The following is a 21,449-nucleotide window of genomic DNA, read 5'->3' on the forward strand; positions in this document are numbered from 1 at the left end:
CTAACCAAGGGAATTGTTTGTATGCAAAAGTTTGTGCAACCCCTGTTTGAATGGTATGTTTTATTGATTTTTTAAAAATTATTATTATCATTGATTATCATTTTATTATTATTTATTATCATTATTGAATGAAAATAGTGACATATCCTCTACAGTGAACACACTTCTACACATTTGCCATACTTAAGTTTTTTTCCCTGTGAAGGATGAATTATTTCCACTTAGAAAAGCAACAAAATTAGTCATTTATCCAGGAGTGTTCAAACTTTTGCATGTGACTGTATGTTTGTTCATATTTCCCCATAGTAGCAGTCAGATTTGTTCAGATTATGAAGTCTGCAGTAATCATTTTAATGAATTTATGCATTTTAAACTTCTACACATTTTAAATGCTATACCAATTAGGCCCTGTGATGGACTGGCACCTCCCCCTGCAACCTAAAAGGAGCGGCTTTTATATATACATACACCAATCCTGGTCCCTGGGCAAGATTCCCAACACTACTACCTTCACCTAGCTCTGTAGAAAATTTGTAAAATTGTAAGTCACTCTGTATAAGAGCATCTGGATAAGATTATAAGATTTTTCCCTTGTTAACTTTTAAAATGTACCATTACAAGGCATTTTGTTTGCTAAGAGTCATGCAACACTGAGCATTTTTCATCTTCTTTTGTTATAATTTTCATAATTCATAAGCAGCTTTCTGTCCCTCATTTTGGATTATTTAAAATACAAAGAAAGCTGCGATCATGTGTAAGCTGCTTTAATGTGTGTGAAGATACTGCTGTTTAAGAAATAATACTAAGAGGAGACGAGTGAGAGCTGAATTCAGATTCTGAAGTCTGAATTCATCTTTTGCAAGTTTGAAAGATTTTAGAGTTTTAAATTCTATTTTAGGGTAAACAAAGAACTCTCAGAGTCTATACTGGGACAGAGGTAGATATGTATGTTTGGGGTAAGGAGTAAATTGGGTATATTTGATTTTTTCTATGAGCCATTTCTTTAAACCTAATGAGAGTGCAATGTATCGAAACCCTCTCAGCTTGTAAACTATGTTTATCAATTTATGGCAAGGAACTTTGACCCTGATAATCATAAATTTTCTCTTAGTGTCCTAATGTCAAAGTATATGTCACAGTCATACCATAGGTCAGTTATGACACACCAGTTCCTTGTACATGTGCACATACATGTTGTCACTCAGCTATCAGCTACCAGCAGTCGTAATAGGGACGTTCCTGAGAGAAAACAAGTGCGCTGTCTTCTTGCGTGGTTTGCTCTGCAGCCCTGGGGGAACTGCTGATCTATTATCGGGCCCTCCTTCATAAAGAGCAGCCTTGACCACCGTGGCACTAGGACAAAACATGACCCCAAAGCAGCATCTCAGGGGCAGCTGTTGCTTCTTTGTATCATAACTGAGCATGCTCAGAGCTCAGGTCACTGTCATGACTGTCTTCGTTGACCAAGGAGTCCGCTGTGTGGTGAAGTCCAACGATGCCCGAAAACTCAGAGGGCAGCAAGGTCCCCTTTTTCACATTGACTAGTTCTTTCTCCCTTGCCACTGCCCCCTGCTGTCCACCCTTCACTCTCTTCCACTTCATTCGTCTGTTCTGAAACCACACTTTCACCTGGAGAGTGAAAAAGAGTAGCAAAGTGCCGTTATCTTGCCCTGAAAATGCACAACACATGAACTAACTGGTAGGAATAAAGGTTATAGAGTATGCCTCACCACACTGTACGCTGATGGGCTTTACTTTTGGCACAGTTAACGTTTGAGCTAAACACACAGTGAGCATGACTCACTGACCTTAAGTAAGTTAATATCCCTTAGTGAGTGCTTAAATAAGATGCAAATGCTTAAATAAGGTAATCAAATGAGTGCAGTACATGTATGCAGTTTCATACACACATTTTTGAAGTGTTGTGTGTTAAAGGTGTTTAATAAACATACCATAACATAGTAACAGAAAGTGGTCTTATATAGGCATTTCCATATTAGCAGTAATTAACTGACAGAGCACATCTGTTCTGTGATATCAAACACTTCCCCTTACTCGTCAAGTCGGGACCAGTATTTACGTTTCCCAGAATGATGACAAAGCTGTTTCTTAAATGGTCAGCACAGTGTGAGCGAGGCTTCAATGGCCATGAGCGTCAGCGTGCAGGGGACTGGACCTCCCTCCTCTAAAATTTATTTTTGGTGGGACGCAGACGAGGATCATGTGATGCGGAAATCAGCTAACAGCACAAATGTTAGTGTTTGGTCTTGTGCATGCAGTGCCATCAATCAGTATGGGTTTTTCAGACTTTATCCATCTTGCTAAGCCAAATGAGAGCAATGTTTTTTAAGTATCCGAAAGCAGCAACAGCTATATTCTCACTTGCTGCCTTGCTTTAACCATATCTTCACAACTGCATGTTTTGGCTAAATGTAAAGTTAACAGACACCACAAGACCACTCATTTTTATTACACATTTAAAGTGTAATTTAAAAGTAATTGTTTTTAATTGTTTAAAAGTAGTTATGCCACCACAAACGCAAAGTTTTGGTCTGAATGCAAAATTAACAGAATTTTATTAAATTATTTAAGGAACTAAAAGAATGTTTTAAAGCAGTATTGAAGTTAATTGTGTTTAAAAGTATTTTGTATTTTTGAATATTGTCATATGATGTGCCACCTGGGCCCTTGCTGTCAGCACCGTAAGATGACTGACCTTAAAATATATCTGCCAGCTCTGCAGTTTTGCCCACAGCATGGAGAGTTCTCCATGCCACTCCTGACAAGTTAAGAGTACTTATTATGTTCTCTTGGTGGGTCATTAAGCACTTGGTTCCTCAAAAAATCATCAGAGTGAGCCAGAAGGCTGGCTATTATAATTAGGCTCACAGATGTTATAATGACTACTACAAGGTATTATTGTTCCTATAATTATTATGATGTGATTAGTAGCTTCAGTGTTGGTGGCCCCAGTAAAGTCATATTTCTCCAGAGGTTGCACGGCCTCGTTCACTGGGAGCTGGTTCACACAGGGATCACATAGCAAGATGGGGTTCACTTACTCCGTCGTGTGGCAAGGTTAATGTTATGCTGACAGAATGTGACCCAAGAAAAAAGTCTCCAAATCAGAGACTTCACATGTCAAACCCACCATGTGAGCTGAGAGCTACATTAAATACCAAGGATTGGAAGTACCCTGTTGCACGATTTATCAGACGTTACATGCTTTTTCAATGCTACTACATAGTAGCCACAACTTTCAACATTTGGGCTAACGCTATGTTGATGCTGTATTCGGTCTGTAAGTGCGTCAAACTGACTCAGATGAACATCTGAAACATACAGGTGAGGAGATTTATTCATAACATATGGCCTTTATGCCCCCAAAAACAATGGACATAAGCTATAATCAATTTAATATAAGTTTTGAAACTGAGTCAGAATCTGTCCCTTTTTTACTGTAAATATGTTTCGCTGCTATTTAGATTATTATTAGGCTATATTTTATTTCCTCATCGCACTGTTCACATGTTAAACATGTTAAATGGTCTTAAGATATAGTACTTAGTCACTTATTTTATTTCTTTAAAATTTGATTTTTCATTGATAAAGAAATTGAATTTGAAAATTAGTCATTAATTAGACAATCATACTATTATCAAACATTATTATTATATATAACTTGGTTAATGAATGATGAATTATACAGACAATAGGTTGGATCCTAGAACTGTAGAGATAAGTCACATAAGTGATCCAAAACAATGAGTCAATGTACATGTAACTAGCAAGACTGTGGTTAGGTCTTTAGGACTCAATGATCTACAGTTATTTCATGGTTAAAGATGTGTTACAGTGCAATTTGAAGATTACAGCATTCCATGTTTTCTTCTAGCCAAATAAAAGTGTCTCGAGTTATTTATTTCACACATGGCTACACAAAGGGACTTCCTACACTGAGGCCAATTTGTAAGATTGTAGAGGAAGTGTCTAGCTGGACAGCATATGCTTTGCCTGTCTTCATTTCTTCTCTATAGCCTGACTGAGGGAGCTTGCAGAAACATCTGGAATAGGATAGTCCCTCTACATCGCCACAGCAGCATAGAACAGCACACAGACCGTACCATAAAAAAGAGTCACAGTAGCTTTAGACATAATGATGGATGGCCAGGTATGAAGTTGCCTGGAGTTGTCATACCTGCCTTTCAGTGAGATCCAAGTTTACTGCTATTTCATAACGCCTCAGTCTGGTCAAATAGTTGTGATGAGCAAACTCCGCCTCCAGCTCGCGGATCTGTTCCTTCGTAAACGCCGTCCGCTCCTTCCGGGGCTTGCTACTTGCGTCTGATTTGTAATTCCCATCTTGGGATTCTGGGCATGAAAAAAGGAGGAAAATATTTGCATGTATTACGAAACATAAAGAGCAGAATTTCTGAATGATTCCAAACGATTGCCATGTTTTCATCTAAAAGCAAATAAAACAACTTCTCTGTCACTTTCATATGACAAAAAGATTATGCTTGCCATAAAACATTTGGTATAGATGAACAAAAAGAAGAACAATAAATACTGAGGTTCTCTCTTGATGCAATCTTAGAGCTTAAGGGAAGAAAATACAAAAGAAAATAATTCTTTGGAATGGCAAAGAACAAAATTCCTCATAGATTATAAATGATAATATATCTGTCTTGGTCAAATCAACAGGACATGTACAGGATATGTAGAAGGAGGCTGTGTTAACTGATAAAACATTATTTATAAAATAGAGGAAAAGAAAAGTAGGGAAAATACTGTGCTCTTATATGATATCAGCTTTCTTAATGCCAGCTGAATGTTGCCGTGTCCAGCAGTGAGGGGTCATATGCTTGCTGCTGGTCACTGAGCTCTTACAATAGACTGGCCTTCGACAAAGCATTTTCCAGTGCAGAGTTAATTTGCCTTACTGTTAATGGAATCTGTTACCCTCATAGTTTTAATATGGAACAAAACAGCTCTGGAGAAAGTGTAAAAATATGTTTCCTTAGTTTATTTACCTCAACGTTTTACAAGCGTCTTCACTGCGTGACTCGCAAACTGCCAACTCACTCACAGTCATTCTCAGTTGTATCAGTGTCAGTGGTGTTATTTCTCTCCCCCCCCCCCCCTCTCTCTCCCTCTCTCTCTCGCTTTCTCTCATTGCTTTTCTTTATCATCTGTGTCTCTCTACCACTCTCTTGATCCCCTCTTTCCCTTTCTTTCTCTCCTGCCTCCCCATCTCTCTTTCTCTCTCTCTCTCTCTCTCTCTCTCTCTCTCTCTCTCTCTCTCCTCTCCCTCCCTTTCTCTCAATCTCTACCCCCCCCTCCCTTTCTTTATCTCCCTCTGTCTTCTCTCTCTTTCTGGTTTTCTTCTTCTCTCTGTTGTTGCTCTCTCTTTCTACCTCACTCTGTCTCTTCTCTTTATCTATTCTCTGTTTCACTTTCTCTTCCCAATCTATTCTGTCTATCTTTCTCAATGTCATCTCACTGTCTATTGTGTTTCTTTTCTCCTTTTTCACTCTCTTTCTCTCTCCCCTATTCTTGATCTCCTCTCTATCTCGTTCTTTTTTCCTCTGTCTCTCTTTCTCTCTCTGTCTGTCTTTTCTTTCTCTCTCACTCCCTTTCTCTCCCTTCTCTTTTTCTCAGGCCCCCACCTCACTCTCTGTTTCAGTGCATTTTCTGTTTTTCTGAATTTTCTATGGATGACATAATGCTCACACATATGCCTATGTGATACTACTGTTTAAGTTTAAGTGTTAAGCTGCTCTAAAGAGTGAACTGAGTTAGTGCAGATGTCAAACAGTGGGCTGAGAAAGCTGAAAAGTCAAATTAAGCAACTAAGAAAGTGGCTTCTGCTGTTTTGAAACTGCAAGGAAGAAAATCAGTTCTTTGTCCTTTTTTATTATTGCAAGAGAAGAAGAAATGTATGCCCTTCACTTGACTAGATCTTGCGGTATGTTTTTTGAGGCCATGCCTCAGTTGCAAATTGCACATCAAGGCAACAAAACCTCTGCTCTCTGATTCATATGTGGCTGTAGAGACTGTGCTAATCCAACTGGCAATCCTAAACCCAGCTGTAAATAGAGCCCACTTTAACGAGGCCCCATCCACAAGTCATGGGAACAACTCTGCTATTTCAACGCACACGAGACATTTCCAAAAGTGACGGATTTCAGAAAGAGACCATTAAGGTTTTAGAAGCACTTCATAGCTATGTGGCTGTAATGTGCACTTTGTCAAAAAACATATGGAGTATCAAAAGAACTGCTTTTTCATATTTGCATATGACTACTTCCTCAAAAGAATAATTCTCACTAAATATTCCTTAAAAGAACATTTCATCCAGCAACTAATAAAAGCTAAGGAGTGTTGGAGTAATGTAGGACAGCCAAGATTACTGAAATAAAGAAATCATGCCAAATGTGCACTTTAGGCTATGATGCTTTCGTTAAACTGATGATTTTGTCAGGTGCAGCGTATTATAGATGTACTGATTTCTTCCATGGCTGGGACACTGAATGGTCCATTTCAGCAGTCACGTTTCTCTCTGACCTCCAGAGGTAGGAGCAGGCTGTAATTTTAGCAGGCCTTTTCTGGCCGCTGTGTCTAGCTGCGTTTTGGTCTGATTGAAACAGGCTTTGAGAGACACAGTTACTGTGGGTTAAACACGGCCATTGTGGAAGAAGAAAGACTAACACGAGCAGCTGTTTGTGAACAGCGCAGCCACAAGTTAAAACGACTTTTTCTCAGCTTTACGATGCAGCGGCTACACCGCAGCAATTAGGCCTGCGCCTTAACTTTCATCTCACTTCAAAAAAAAAAAAAAAAAAAAGCTGCACTGGAAAAAAGTGCCACACGTTGCCTCTTTGCCTTTGTGTATCTGTAGATGATTTTTAAAATTCAGTAGATTATTTTGAAGTTATTACATCATTACGTAATGCTACTGATTTTAGGCAGCAGAAGAAGTTAAGTTAAAAAACAGCTGATGAGTCTAATAGTAATTTGTTTTTCACTTGTTCCACTGCTAGTTTTGCAGAAGGTTTTAATTTGCCCTTAAGTCTACTTTGAAGATGATTTATTAAAGAAATGCACATCTGACACACTGTGTTGTATCTCCAGATGTCCTAATGTGAATGTTTTATCTGGCCTTAACAGTAAAATAAGTGTTCCATTTTATTTGTTCCCCAGCCACGGTGCATTATAATTACTTTACAGTGTGATCGCTTGAAAGAAATGAAAGATCTCATTTTTTCTTTTCCGTTAAATCATTTTTTAAATCTCTGTATTGTGATAACAGGCTACACTCTTAAAACAGATGTGTTAAAAACAACAAATTCTGTCTACCTAGACACATCACTGTGTTCAGTTGGAGATGACACTTTTAACACAGAATACATTAAATCAGAAAACAATATGACAGAAAAAAGTTATAAAACAGGTAACGTAAGTAAACATTTTGTTAGTTAATACATTACTTTTTAGAGTGCATATGTTCTGCGTTGCTGCACAAGACTGAAAAAAGTAACTGTGCAAATATAGGCCTGTCACTTAAAGCATCTGTCCGCACTTTAGAGGAAAATGCAGCTTCTTAAGTGTACCTACTAAGGCTAATAAAGGCAGTAAACGTCAGACTAACATCTGGAAGTCTGATGTATACAGGGTGAGTCAAAAATCACAGGACACCGTTTTATTTTATTTTTTTTTATGCTGTCACAAGCCTCCACGATGCGGTGCTGAAGGTGGTGTTTGTTGCGGATTTCCTCAGCATACACAATTTGTTTGATATGACCCCAGAGATAAAAGTCGATAATAAAATAAAAAATAAAATAAAACGGTGTCCTGTTACTTTTGACTCACCCTGTACATTGTTATGCATTTGAAGGGCATCAAACTGAAGAATATAGTTTCCAGAAAACCAGCAGTGACCAATTCAGGTTCTAGAGAGATTAAGTCCTCTAGAGTTTGTGCTGGACTAAACTGTGCTGGACTCGTCTCCCCTCTTCTGCATGACCAGAAGAGAAACATTATCATCTCAGTGGAATCAATCAACAGTACTGTTTAAATAGCTTGTTGCCTCAGCTGTGTGAGGAGCGCTTCATCAGCACCATATTTAGTACGCAGGAATAAATGTGTGTGCGTGAATGTACATGGGGTGAGGTCAAAGGCCTACTTTATAAAATAAGCGTTTGGTTCAGTGTTGTTATTGTTATTGAATGAAACAGACAGGTCTACTATTGTGATTATTTGGATATTTGTGTACAAGGTAAACTTCGACATTTTTGTTGATCATTATTATAGGACTCTCTTTGCTCTTTGGACTGTGCAGTTTGTTATCAATGCACATATAGAGGAAGAAACTGTGCTGCAAATAATTTATGCATTTATATATTGAATCAGTTCCTGGAAGGGAGCAATGCTTTTCGAGACATTGGGTTGTTATTTATGGGACAGATTAATGTAACATCAGTTGTGGTGGTTCTACATTTTGTAGGATTCCTAATTGAACACAAACATAAAGCATTTCTTAAAATGTGTATATTTTTCAAAAATCTGGAAATTATCTCCACTTAGTTTTGTTCAGTTCACATCTATGGAGTTGGAAGTGTGTATTAAATGCTGTAAAATCCACCCTCCATTCTCTATAGTTCTCCTAAAGCCAGCAGCATGGCAGAAATGATTTGAGCAGCTTATTCGTTAGAACTAATACTTTAGTGCTGCACTCTATACCGACATACAGGAGAGCAGTGGTAGTCATTGTGGAGGGGAAATCTCAATCAGCATTCAAGTGGTGTCCTCACATCTACTGTTAGTTTATGTGCATGCCGGCCAGTTAAACTGACAGAGGTCTAGAAGCCAAGTTCCACAAACACCAAAAATGAGCTGCTACATGCACTCTCCACACAAAGAAAACATTACAGCTCTCACTGAGTGACTTGAACCTTTTCCCTGACATTCCAAGTGTATGCCTCAACCAGATTTACAAATGTGCAGCACAAAAGGACGGCAGAGAGAAAAATGACCAATGTCAATTTTTTGAAATGATGGATTTTTATATAAAAGTATAGAAATGATAAAAGTAATGATATTGCAGTATGTCATCAAACACTAAGATAATTATGGATTTTCTGGCTTTTAGAATCTGCCATATATATAATTGCTGATAAACAAACCTATATTAAACATTTGAATATATATTATTTTTTCTGATAACAGGTGTTGTTATAGCATGTACAGTCTTGATTGCCTATTAATAAATTACACATTATTTAGAATTAAATGTAAAACTATTGGCAAAGTCAGTTTTCCATTTTAGGAACAGCTTCCACAGTCAAAGAAACAAAAAAAAGTGAAAGAACACATGTGGTACAGAAGCCTATTACTGCACTTCTGTTCTCTTTTATAGAGATTGCGTTCTCTCTGCAGTTAAACCTACTTCATTAAAAAAATACACAGAATTAAAAACTGTTGCATTAAGACTTATATTACATTATTATATTATAAGCCTGTATTCTCTCAGCGTCTTCATAGGTGCTGCATAGGTGTGGTGTTCTGCTTTACAGTCCTTGACATTAATTTTTACAGTAAGCCTCATTTTCTGCTCTCTAAAAAGTGCAGAGATGAAACAGATGGTTTGTAAAGTGAAACATGCGAACAGTAAGATGCCCACACAGAGTTATAGTCTGGCCTTTGCTCCCGGCTCTAGTCAAAATAATTGCTTCTGTGCATGTCAGCCAACACCTACAAAAGTCTCTCGCACAAAAATACTGCTCCACATTTCCGAGCAGTGGGAGACTAATTTTCCAAAAACGCTACTACAAACCAGGCTGAAAGCCCTGCCGTCTGTGAGAATTTATTACTATTTGTTTAACACTGAATGGAAAAGTAACATTCCATGATGCTTGTGTTTCAGGCATTTTCTTCAATGATAAGCAATTTAGTTTGTAAATAAGGAAGGCAATAATAATAATAATAATAATAATAATAATAATAATAATAATAATAATAATAATAATAATATAAAGAAATATTTTGTGTGCTTTTTTGAATAAAAAAATTATCTCTTATAGCTTTTTAAATAAACAAAAAATTATAATAATAATAAATAAAAATTGAAAACCACAGATTAAGCCTATTCCTAGATTAAAGGATTTCCAATAGTGAGTCACCCACCCACAGTTTAGTCCAAGACTAGGCATAATTCATGTTCCTTAATCTGGCCCCTAATGTTAATATGTATCCACCTAAAAAATGCAGTCCATAAACAAGTCTTTCTTTAAAACGCCTGATTGAATTTTTTAGAAAATCAGCTACAGTTAGGTTTTTTTTCCACCCCTTACCTGAGCTATCACTCCTCCGCTTCCCGTTTCTCTTTTCTGCCTCAGCTGGAGAAAGTGTGTGACGCCCGAAATCTCCCCCAGGCAGGCAGGAGGCCCCAGAGGGCACGGCTCCGACCAGGCTGGGTGTGCTGGCACAGAGGCTGGGGCCTCCAGGGGCCATGTCTGAAGAGCCAGAGTCAGGGGCCGTCATGCCCAGGCCCAGGCGTGCGCTAGCTGACGATACGCTGGGCATTTGCGGGATGTGCCAGCCGGTCTGCTGTGGTGGAGGGTGATGCTGCTGGGCGGTTGGAGGTCCACGCTGGTGCCCGTGAGCCCCGAATAGGCCGTCCTGACCCGGATAACCACTCACAATACAGGAGGATGAGGAGGAGGAAGAGGAAAGGTCGGGGTAAGAGAGGTGCTCGGGGCGTCCATGCAGAGCAAAGGCCGGGTGCAGGGCCTGAGGAGGGGCATGAGGGCCGCGCAGGCAGCCGAACAGACTGTGATCCATTGCATGCAAAACCAGATTTTATTTCTTCATGCAAAATCACAAAAAAGCCCCTCCCAAATAAGAGTTAAATAAATTCCCTTCTTCTCACTTCATAAAAGGTGTCCTAAAAAGTAACACGAATATTAAGCAGAACCTTTAAAAAAAAAAACAACGGAAGTTTACAGACTGTTCAGCAAACAAACCATTTTGTGTACTTTGTACGATTTACAATATTAAAAATATAGATACTGAAAAGTAGACTCCTAAAAATGCAATGAAAACACAGACAGGCCACACAGAAGTCTTTCTTCTTCCAAAGTCAAATCCCAGATAAAAAACTTTCAACCAAAAAAAAAAAAAGTTTTCTTCTCACTTCATAAAAAATATGACAAAAAAGGAAGAAAAGTGTTTGCATCTACATATATATGTGTGTGTTTGCCCCTGTGTGTCTGCATGCCCCAGTGTGTATGTGATAATCCAGAGCGTGCGGCGGGTGAGAGCTGTGAGGCGGCGCTGAGTAAACAGCAGCAGCAGCTGAGGATTGTATGAGAGCAGAATGTCGGCTGCCGAGCTGAAGCGGAGTGCGGAGCGGAGCAGGACGGGAGGGGAAGGTGCTTCCTCACAGTGCCCGGGGCTGGGGCTATGGGCTGGGGCTTAGAGCTGCACACTGGGAGGGGAGTGTATGGACGGGTGGGGTGTGGTGGGGGGGGTGTTGGGGGTGTTATAAATAGAGCTGTAATGTGAGAGGGAGGCTGGGTCATGGAGCCCATGCTACCACTAACTGACCACATACACACCATTGGCCCAGAGCAGCTCTACAGAGTGGGCCATGAGAATGGCCACAGCTCAGACAAAGATCCATTCTAGACTGTGTGATCTGACTCTCATCATCTGTACCAATAGATGAGATACCGTTCATTTATTTTGCTTTTTTTTTTTTTTTGCTATTTTTTTTTTTCAAACACTGCAGATGGAACCTGTCTTTTTTTGTTCTAACAATTTCTTTGTTTTCTTCTTCTTCTTCTTCAAAATTATAGTATTAGCTAAGGAGGGCATGGATGCATGTTTTAATCTGGTACAGAGGAGTCAATATTCCTCAAAATGATTCCTCATTTTAGGGAATAGAATGCAGGGATGTGGCCTGAGCCTTTTCTTGTATTTAAGATGATTACTTAAATAATCAAGACTGGAAAATTAGTGCCGGATATAACTATAAATAACCTGATATTTTGTGACATTTTCCACCATTACAAGCATATAGAGACAGTCTCTCAGCTTATATCTACATGCATTTTTACTGTTTATAACTACACTTGATCTTATGTTGACAGCACTAATCTGTAGTTTGAATCAGTTGAATATTTTTAACTGTTGCTGATCAAAATATTATTGATTATTCTGTAAAGTGTTGTGAGATACCGAACTACACAACCAACTAGTGTTATATGACTGTGAGCTAAGCTGGCTGTATTATTATATACTTTTGATGGAACTGAAGCAATTTGTAATGAACCAAGGCACCAGTGCGGTTTGTAGAAATGCAAACATGTTTAAAACTGGTTGCATTTTCTGCTTCTCATGATCCAAATAATCCCAAACATATTCATTGATGTTGAGGTCTGGCCAGTCCAATGATTTGCGAATGTCTTTGTCCTCTCACAGTGGAAGGATAGACAGAAACACCTGTGGATATTTTCTGATCTGAAGCAAAAGTGGAGTCTGATTTTCTACTCTCTTCCAAAGATGACAGTACTATTTATCTGCAGTGGTGGACAGTGACTAAGCAAATGTAATTTGTTACTGTACGTAAGTATTTTTTCTGTGTATCTGTACTTTACTGAGGTTTTTCCATTTTGGGTGACTTTTTACTTTCACACCACTTCATTTCAAAGTCAAATATCTTACTTTTTACTAAACTACATTATGTGAAATCAAAAATGCTTTTGATTTATGTCTGTATAAAACCGTAACATGTCAAAAAGAAACAAGCATGAAGCAAGAATGCCAATCAGGGCACAGTGCACACTTTGTTTTGAGCTTGTTTTGACCTGTTGGACATACCGACCCAGTGCAAGCACATGGTTCAGCGTCAGTGCAGCAGTGTAAATGTTTGTGAGTGTCTATTCCTACATAACTGGTGGAAACTAACCCAACTTTGTGTAAATAAACCACACTATAGAAAAATGTACACATATGCTGTCGTGACTGGCATGTTTTTTTTTCTGAATTTATACAAAAACTATTTCATTTTATAGTAAATTAGTTTTGGCTAGTTTATGTTTATAAACAGAGACCTATAGATGCAGTATAGTAAAGGAAACTCATTTGTGATCCTGAATTTAAAGCAAATTTTTATTAAACTTAAACTTGTAACTAAGTTGTAAATAAATCTTACACTGAAACTTTGCTTGTTCAAAAAAAAGTTATTTCATAGCCACTTGGTTCTACTAATGGAAATTGTTTGCCTTCAGCGTTTTGTGTTTATGATAAGTTTAATGCACATCAGCGTCACGGATTAATGACATTTTATTAAAAGACTGGTTTATCAGGAGTGACACTGGAGTATTTTCACCTAAAATGAGTTGATAAAGCCAGAGTCTTGTTACAAATATGGTAAAAGACATTAAAGTCATAATTAATCATTTAGTACTTTTACTTTCAATACTTAAGTGCATTTGAAGGCAAATAATTTTGCACTTTTACTCAAGTGGAGGTCTAAAGGGAGGAACTTCTACTTTTACTGGAGCAATATTTTACCTTGGGTAGCTCTACTTTAACTCAAGTACATGTTTATCTGATGGGGGGAGTTTTGGTGTTTTTTCACTCATGCAAGTGGATCATTTAATATATATTTCCATACGAAATGTGCTGAAAAAACTTACATTAAGCCACTGGGGCTGGAAATTAGATAAGTGAAGGGTGATCTCTGGCTTTTGCACAGTATTGCATTTGTCTTTTTTTGCTTCTTAGATTTGTTTGATTTATTTTATGATTTGAAGTAAATGTCGTCATCAGAGTCATTCCACATGACCATATGGCAATAATTTTGCATGTGTCCCTAAACACAAAGTGTCTTAATAGCACACAGTGGCATCCCCCATCGACAGCATCACCCGGCCACAGCAAAGGGACTGAGGCCTGTTCTGCCCATGAGAGAGAGGAAATAAAAGGCAGCGCTGGGGGAAATGGCTTTAACAGACAGTTGAGGGGGAGATACAAGCCTGAACTGCAGGAAGAAAAAGAAAAGAGGAGAAAAGAGACGAGAGAAGACCATCATTCTCATCACATGCTCGTAAGGACGCGCCACATAAAACATAGCTAAGGTGAGTGCTTGCTTCTGTTTGTTTGCTGTGTTAGCTGTGATAGAGGACACAGTACATGCTGAGCAGACCTGTGTATGAGAAATTGCTCTCTTGTGAAGGGTAATTCTATGGCTTGAGGGTGTCTGTTGAGTCAGTGCACTCAGTGGGCCCAGACACAGGCCTAAGGCACCACCTTATTGCTCTCAGCATGAAGTCAGCTGGACTAATGTGACCCGCAGTGTGATGGATGAGAAAGAGACAGAAAGAGAGAGAAAAAGAAATGGAAAACTTTTTGTATGTCATCCACATGGATGAAAGTAATGTTGGGGAAGATACTCCTAGTATACTGTCAAGATCCAAAATGAAATGCTATTTTGGAGCATTTCTATTGGTCCATTCATCATTAAATTTTCACACCATGTAAAAGACAACTCTTGTGCTCAAATGATGTAGAAATACAAAAATGGAGACACAGGGACTATATTTGTTTGGCTAAGGCCAAAGAAATAAGCGGGGGTAGTGTGTGCAAGTTTTTGTTAAAGCAGCAGTTTGTGCGTAATTTTAGAAGATACTATATAGTTCTGTGCAAAAGACTTATGTGAATGAGAAAATGGGATGCAAAGCTGTTTGTCCAGGCAGTGAGCATTAACATCCGCTCAAATAAATAAAAATAAACAAATAAGCAACTCATTGTGATTTTGAACCACTCTTTGTGGAAGCCCAGTATTTACAGTTGCCCTAAAACACCTGCCATTAATTCGAAATCAGATGAAATCAGCTGTGATGCTGATATAAATTTACAAATTCATCTAATGGCTGAAGTGCAACAAGAACTCCGGAACCAAACTTGTTTTCTTTTGTGTTCCTCTAATCAACACTTTCTAAAAACAAGTCTTATCAGGTTTTTCACTTAATTAACTAAAGTTTTAGTTAATAAAACTTTAAATAGTAAGCTAACAAATAAAAAATTGGCTTTATGCTATTTCAACGTATTATTTGAAGTTTAAATAACTCAAAACTTTGACAGCCTAATAAGAACTTGTTTAATTGTCTGTGTTTTCACCAGCAAAACCATATTAACTACTGAGATAACTAGTTTTAAACATTTTTGTTGGTTGCCAAAGACTTTTGGTATAGTACAGTACAAACAGTTTATTGTCTGGCAGTGAGCACATGAACTGCACACAGACTTAAGCATATGTAAAAATACACATAAAGAAGAACTTTGATTTATCACCAATAAATCAAAACAAATGTATAAAGCTTTGACTTTAGGGCATGAAGATGTCTGGAAAAGCTAGCGTTAGCAAAGAAGTGCACATTACGGTTTGTCTTGATAGGATAATTGGATGATTTAAAAAGGGGGATATTGTGTGTTCCGTGCGTGCTAAGTTAACACAGCACAGCATAGTTCGCTGTCATGTCAACTTTTGCATGGCACTCAATAATGGAGGATGAAAAGGAAAGCAGGCTTAGTGAAGACAGGTTGCTGAATGCTGATGTTCCTTCACCGATCTTCACTGAAAAGAAGTGACACTATAGCAAATAAACCTTTCTGTCTGCTTTCACTCTACAAATAGAATGTGGCTCTTCATCAGATATGGGTCTTGAGGATGAAAGTTTCCACATCATCACAATATGCAAGCCACTATCTTTCATTACGTTGCTATCAATTCATGTCACTGTCCTTCATTATTAAATAACATCATAACAAAAGCATTATAGCACCTTTTTGAAGCGGCACATTTTAAGACTGCGACAAACAAAAATGGTTGTGAAGAGTGAATAGTGCTTGTTGAATTTCCTGTAGAAGTTCTTAAGGCCTCCATCACATTTTAGGCATTATGTGAGTTTATGAGCTACTGATTAATAATCAGTTGAATATCAGCGCTGATATTCATTTATGTATGACCACAGGGTGAATATTAGTCTGTAGTCAGATATATTAATCATTTTTAATGTATAAAACAACCCGTAATGTAAAATGTCATTTCTATTTTTCATGAAATTTTTTGATGATGCTTTACAAACTTTGTATTCTGTAACAGGATCATGTTAAATGTGGCTCGAGACCGTTCATTATTATGCTCCAACTAAGACTCACAAGTCTCACAAAGCCGAAATGCTTTAAAACGCGAGGAGCTATCCTGATCCTGTCTTGTTTTAATCATAAAAGTAGCATCAGTTAAGTTCAACTTCTTTTATGTCATTCAGACTTGATCTGATGACCATCCTGCGGGTGAAGATCTGCTGGATTATAAGAGTAAGCATGTAGACGTTGTTATTGGACATTTGTAATAATGTACATATGAAAATTGCTTGTTATTTCTACTGAGATTGAACAACTTGTAAATGCCAGACCAACAAATGTATAGATAAGCAGAGATTATAATTGTATTATTAATTTCTATGTTATGATCTGCATGCTTTTTAAAACCTCTAGATATTCATCTTAATTTGTTTTTGGCTGAGACTCATTTGGATTATGCATTGCCTATCACTGAGGTCATAACAAAACTCTCCAAAATGGTAAGTTTTCAGGAGAAGAAAAAAAAAACTTTATTAATTTAATGTAAAAAACATTCAGTATGAAATATTCACACCATATTAAGGACAGCCTGTGTTTGCAAATTATGTAAATATTCAATGTTTAGACCTGACAGATATACTCTTGCACAAAAAGATGAAAATACTCAATAAAAACAGTGAAATGTTCATTTTCTCTTCTGTAAATTTTCCCTCCCTGACTTCTTTAGTTGTCTGATATTCAAGACGACTGATGATTTAAAATTGTGCCCATATTTACAATACAAATAAATATTACAGATACTCCTGAATTCCTTACAGTATGCTAGACATTAATAACTGAGCTCTTAATCCTTTGTTGCATTTTCTTCTAATGTCAAGTCGAGCTTTTGATCGTACGACATTACTCATATAGCACATTCTCTAACTATAACTGATCAAATCAAGACCATATTCATCTTTGTTAGTTTTTGAACCTCCAGTGAAGAATAAATATAACTAGCAGGAGAGTTTAATTACTGTAACAGTGGAGGCTTTAAAATCATGATAATATAAACAGCAATTTACCAACTCCCTGTTAAAAGTAAAGTAATATCTGATTTTCATGGTCTCTTAAGAGTAAGAAACAATACCTACAATGGTTGACTTAACATTTAAAAAAAGTTATTTTCTCATGGTTTTGGTTTATTTTGCTTCCTTAAAGTTCATTAACGTATCTTACTCTATAAGAAGAGCAGGTTTTGCCTTAAAAATGATTTAACACATTCCAAAATATTGCAGAAAAAGCACTTACTGAAACTCTTTGGATCTATAAGCTGTTTAACACCTGTAAAGTTTGAGTGCCGACATCAAAACAAGGGGATAGAATGTGTGGACTTTGCCTTTGGTTATTCCCCCCTACGGAGTATTGTCACAGATATTGTCACACATATTTATACATGTGATATTGCTTTCCTCAAAAAAAAAGTGGATTGATCTTTACTATGTTGCGTAATTATATATAGATGTTAAGTTGTTATGTAGAAACCATGCTCATTTATATTAAAACATTCTAAAAAGCTAGACCCCAGACTTTGATGGGCAGGATATAGAAGAGTTTATTGTGGATGGATGGATGGATGGATGGATGGATGGATGGATGGATGGATGGATGGATGGATGGATGGATGGATAGATAGATAGATAGATAGATAGATAGATAGAATTATATTTAACATACTCTCTAAACATAGAGAATTCAACAGAGACTGAACCGAGATGTATTCTGTACACACCACATACTCAATAGCACTGCCTTGCCACAAACACCACTCAAATGTGCTGTAATTGGGACTACAAAACCCAGCAGCCCCAGCCTCAGATTCCACGTGTTCACTGTGGCATTAAACATATGTCCTCTGAGACTAATTGGCTGGTGTAGTTTGCATGCCTTCATCCTGTTTTGCCTCACAGTGAGGACACTTAAAAAATAGGCCTGTCCATCAATTGTGTTGACTACAGTTTGGGAATAAATCATAAAAGCTTTTCAGTGCAATTGCAGCATTTTTTGTGCTGTCTGTCACACAAATTGGCTAATTCCTTTCACCCACAAACAGTGTTACTGTCGCTGCACAGATACAGTACTAGCCAACTACATCACCAACTGAGTCTTTTTTATCTCCCCCCCACCAGCCCCCTATTCGCAATTCACCATACTGTTTCAATAAGGCCAATCATTTTGAAAAGTGAAGTCAACTTTTTATGATTTAATGGCTTCCTTCTCTCTTTTGGTGCCTATGGTGCAGGCCAAGTCCCTTAGTGCAAGTCCCGGAGGTCTCCCACTGCACTACTGGGGGGGAGGTTCCTTCCAAGAGCAGACTAATGGATATTCAATGTGGAGGTAGAACTTCATCAGAAAAAACAGCCGCATAAGCTCTGACTTTCTGTAGGCGCCACTCCAAATGTACGCTTCATTCATAAAGTCCACACGTCACTCAGTTCTGAGGAAATAAAACCAAATTGCTTTGATTTGATATGAATCCCAATACTTTAATGCACGACAGAATTTTTAGCTGCTTTGCTCATCAAATTAGTTTTTCATCTGTCATTAACTTACATAACAATACTAACACCAGCAAGGTAACCTTTGAAGAAGTAAATACATTTAAAGAACATATTTGGTGACTCTGTTATTAAGCATTATGTACAAAACCTGAAAAATTATAGCCTCTGATTGGTCATTGTACTGTTTATGGCCTAATCATAGCCAGTGAAATAATATTAAATGTGTTGATTGCTGTGCTCAGCAATTTAATAGTTTGGTAATTTGCTCTGAATGCATTTGGTGACCCCTACTGGTGCACAACCCACTGCAGTCACTGGGTTCATTTTTCACTGCGTTACTCTATGGAAAGTTAAAAGTTTATGCAATGAAATGCATTTGAAATGAAATGCAAAAGTCAGTAAGCCACTCTGATGCACTTAGATCAATTAGATGATAATAGCAAAAAAACTGCTTTCAGATATTCACAAAATGTAACACCAAATTTTTTAGCAAAGCTGTAAACTTGACTTTCATCTTTAGGAAAACAACGATGGACTGTTAAATAGTCTGAAAATCATGCCTTTATTCAGGGGTGTCACTAGGGGTTCATGAATAGGGTGACTAAGCTCATACTAGGGGGGGCAATAATATGTAATAACGATACAATGATGCAGCTGAAAATTGAGAATAAACTATAGATGATTTGAACTAGTAATGTATATTTATATGGGAAGGGGGCCTAAATAACATTAAAAACTGCCCTAGCAATGCCCCTGCCTTGATTTGTAATCTCTGACTGTACAGGTTATCGGTAGTGTGATTTCTGATGTTTGTGTGCAGAGCTGGCAGGGTGTATGAGGGTGGGAAATAACTGCTGTAGGTTTGCAGTGACCAGGCTTATGAGGATGGCATACAGAAACAGTAGCAGATTTAACCGATGTAGCCTGCATGTGTACATTAAAGCAATGCTCCAATCTAATTTACACAATTTTGCCCCTAAATGTAGTTGGCCATATTTATGAGGGAATTAAATAAGATAACTTACTTGCATAAGGAAGGAGAAAGTGAAAGGAAAAAAGTGAAAAATGTGAATTTTCGAAAACTAGAGTTTATAAAAAAATAATTAAAAGAGAAAAAGGGGCTCCTGCTAACCATGTGTCATATTAGAGAAACAGCACGAAAGCTTTCATATTTGAGGATTAAATCAAGCTCCACTCTTGCTTCAGATTACAAAAATGCACAGGTGTTTCTGTCCATCCTTCCACTGTGAAAAGACAACTGAACACTATGAGTTTGAAAGGATGTGTAGCTGTCAAGAAACCCTTACTAAGAAAAGGAGGAAAAGTTGCAAATCAAGCAAAGAAGCTGCTGGCATTCTCAGAACAATGGACTGACCACCCCAGAGTCCAGACCTCAACATCACTGAATGTTTTTAAGATTACTTGGATTGTGAGAAGCAGAAAATGTAAGAAATGTTCAAGACTGAACTTTAGAGGTGTGGAAAAATATCCATGCCGATTTTTCTGTAAAAGTAAAAGCAAGCATCCTGAAAAGAACAGAAACTGTAATAAAGGTAAAGCGTGGGCACAGTAAATACTGAAAATCTGATATTATAATTATTTAGAATTGTTTGACAGAAGTAACCGTGCTTTTACTGGAGTATAGGTCTGCACAGAAGTCATTAAAAACAGATAAAAGTGTGTCATGCAGTATGAGTACATACACTAGAACTGTAATGTTCACCACATTGTTTTCTTTCAAATGCTCATGAAGTTTTTATCACTCGTGTAAAATCTAATGTTGAATTTTACAATTGAAATCAACCTCTGGTGAATTAAAAGACATAACAGTTCAATATAACAGAAGTGTGGTATGCATGTCGACTGATGATCCAGTAGCTCTGTACACGTATCTGGCATGTGAAACAAAAATAACCTCCATCAAATGGAAGTGTAATGGTTTGTGAGGAATGAGCCAAGCTAAAATGGTTGGTTTCGCCTCGTGTGCTGTCAGTCAAATTTAGATCCAAGCCAACAGAACTCAGTGACCCTTACATTTTTCTCTGGCTGGGGTCAAACACACATGCACATACACACATATATTGCCCAGGGGAGTCGTTATGCCGGCCTTTCCCTCTGTTACAGTGGGAAGCGGGACTCTGGAGCATTTCCCTACACAACAATCCCATCAGGTCCTAATCAGGCCTGGACCAGTAGCCAGCTCCATCCTCATCCCACCTCCAGCTACATGCTCAGGCCATGACGCAGCCTCAGGACAATGGAAGGATATTGAAATGCGTTGGAGTCTCCATGAAAGTCCCCTCAAGCCTCTGCCAGCTCCAGCTAGGGGGCAAATGGAGAATGCAGAAGAGGTTAAGTGCTTCACCTCATCAGCTTCAGTTCCGCATGAGTCTCAGTGTATGGCCGTAAATGTGTTTGTTTGTGTGCGTGTTTGTTTGTGAGAAAAAGAGAGAAAGAAATCCAAAGTCAAGCCACTCATTCCATTGTCGTGATTTCTCAGAAACATCTTGGCAGAGCTGTAGAAGTGGGTTGTAACTAGTTACATGTACACTGTGTCATGTATTTAAGTAAGATTTTAATGGATTTATACATCCTTGAGTACTAATTTCCAGAGTTTTCTATTCTTTCTACTCTTAAATATATTTTAATTTGAAAAAAACAGTTTATGCTTAAAGGGGAATTCCAGTGATTTTTTTAAATTCCTGCATGCTTCAAGCGGTGAGATGTAAACAGTCATTCAGAGTGGTTTAATGTGAA

The 21,449-nt window shown here is 37.9% G+C and overlaps 1 protein-coding gene across 1 annotated transcript; it reads right to left on the bottom strand.

The window, feature by feature from the left end:
* Positions 1-195: 195 nt before the first annotated feature.
* meox2a (mesenchyme homeobox 2a) lies at positions 196-11,436 on the bottom strand. Its single transcript, XM_017696874.2, has 3 exons — positions 10,353-11,436; positions 4,199-4,371; positions 196-1,629 (listed from the first exon to the last, which is right to left on the bottom strand). Exons 1-3 carry the CDS (start codon positions 10,840-10,842, stop codon positions 1,411-1,413), a joined length of 882 nt encoding a protein of 293 aa, XP_017552363.1. The 5' UTR covers positions 10,843-11,436; the 3' UTR covers positions 196-1,410.
* Positions 11,437-21,449: the final 10,013 nt, after the last annotated feature.

The sequence above is a fragment of the Pygocentrus nattereri genome, chromosome 17, assembly GCF_015220715.1.
Source record: "Pygocentrus nattereri isolate fPygNat1 chromosome 17, fPygNat1.pri, whole genome shotgun sequence".
Lineage (NCBI taxonomy): Eukaryota > Metazoa > Chordata > Actinopteri > Characiformes > Serrasalmidae > Pygocentrus > Pygocentrus nattereri.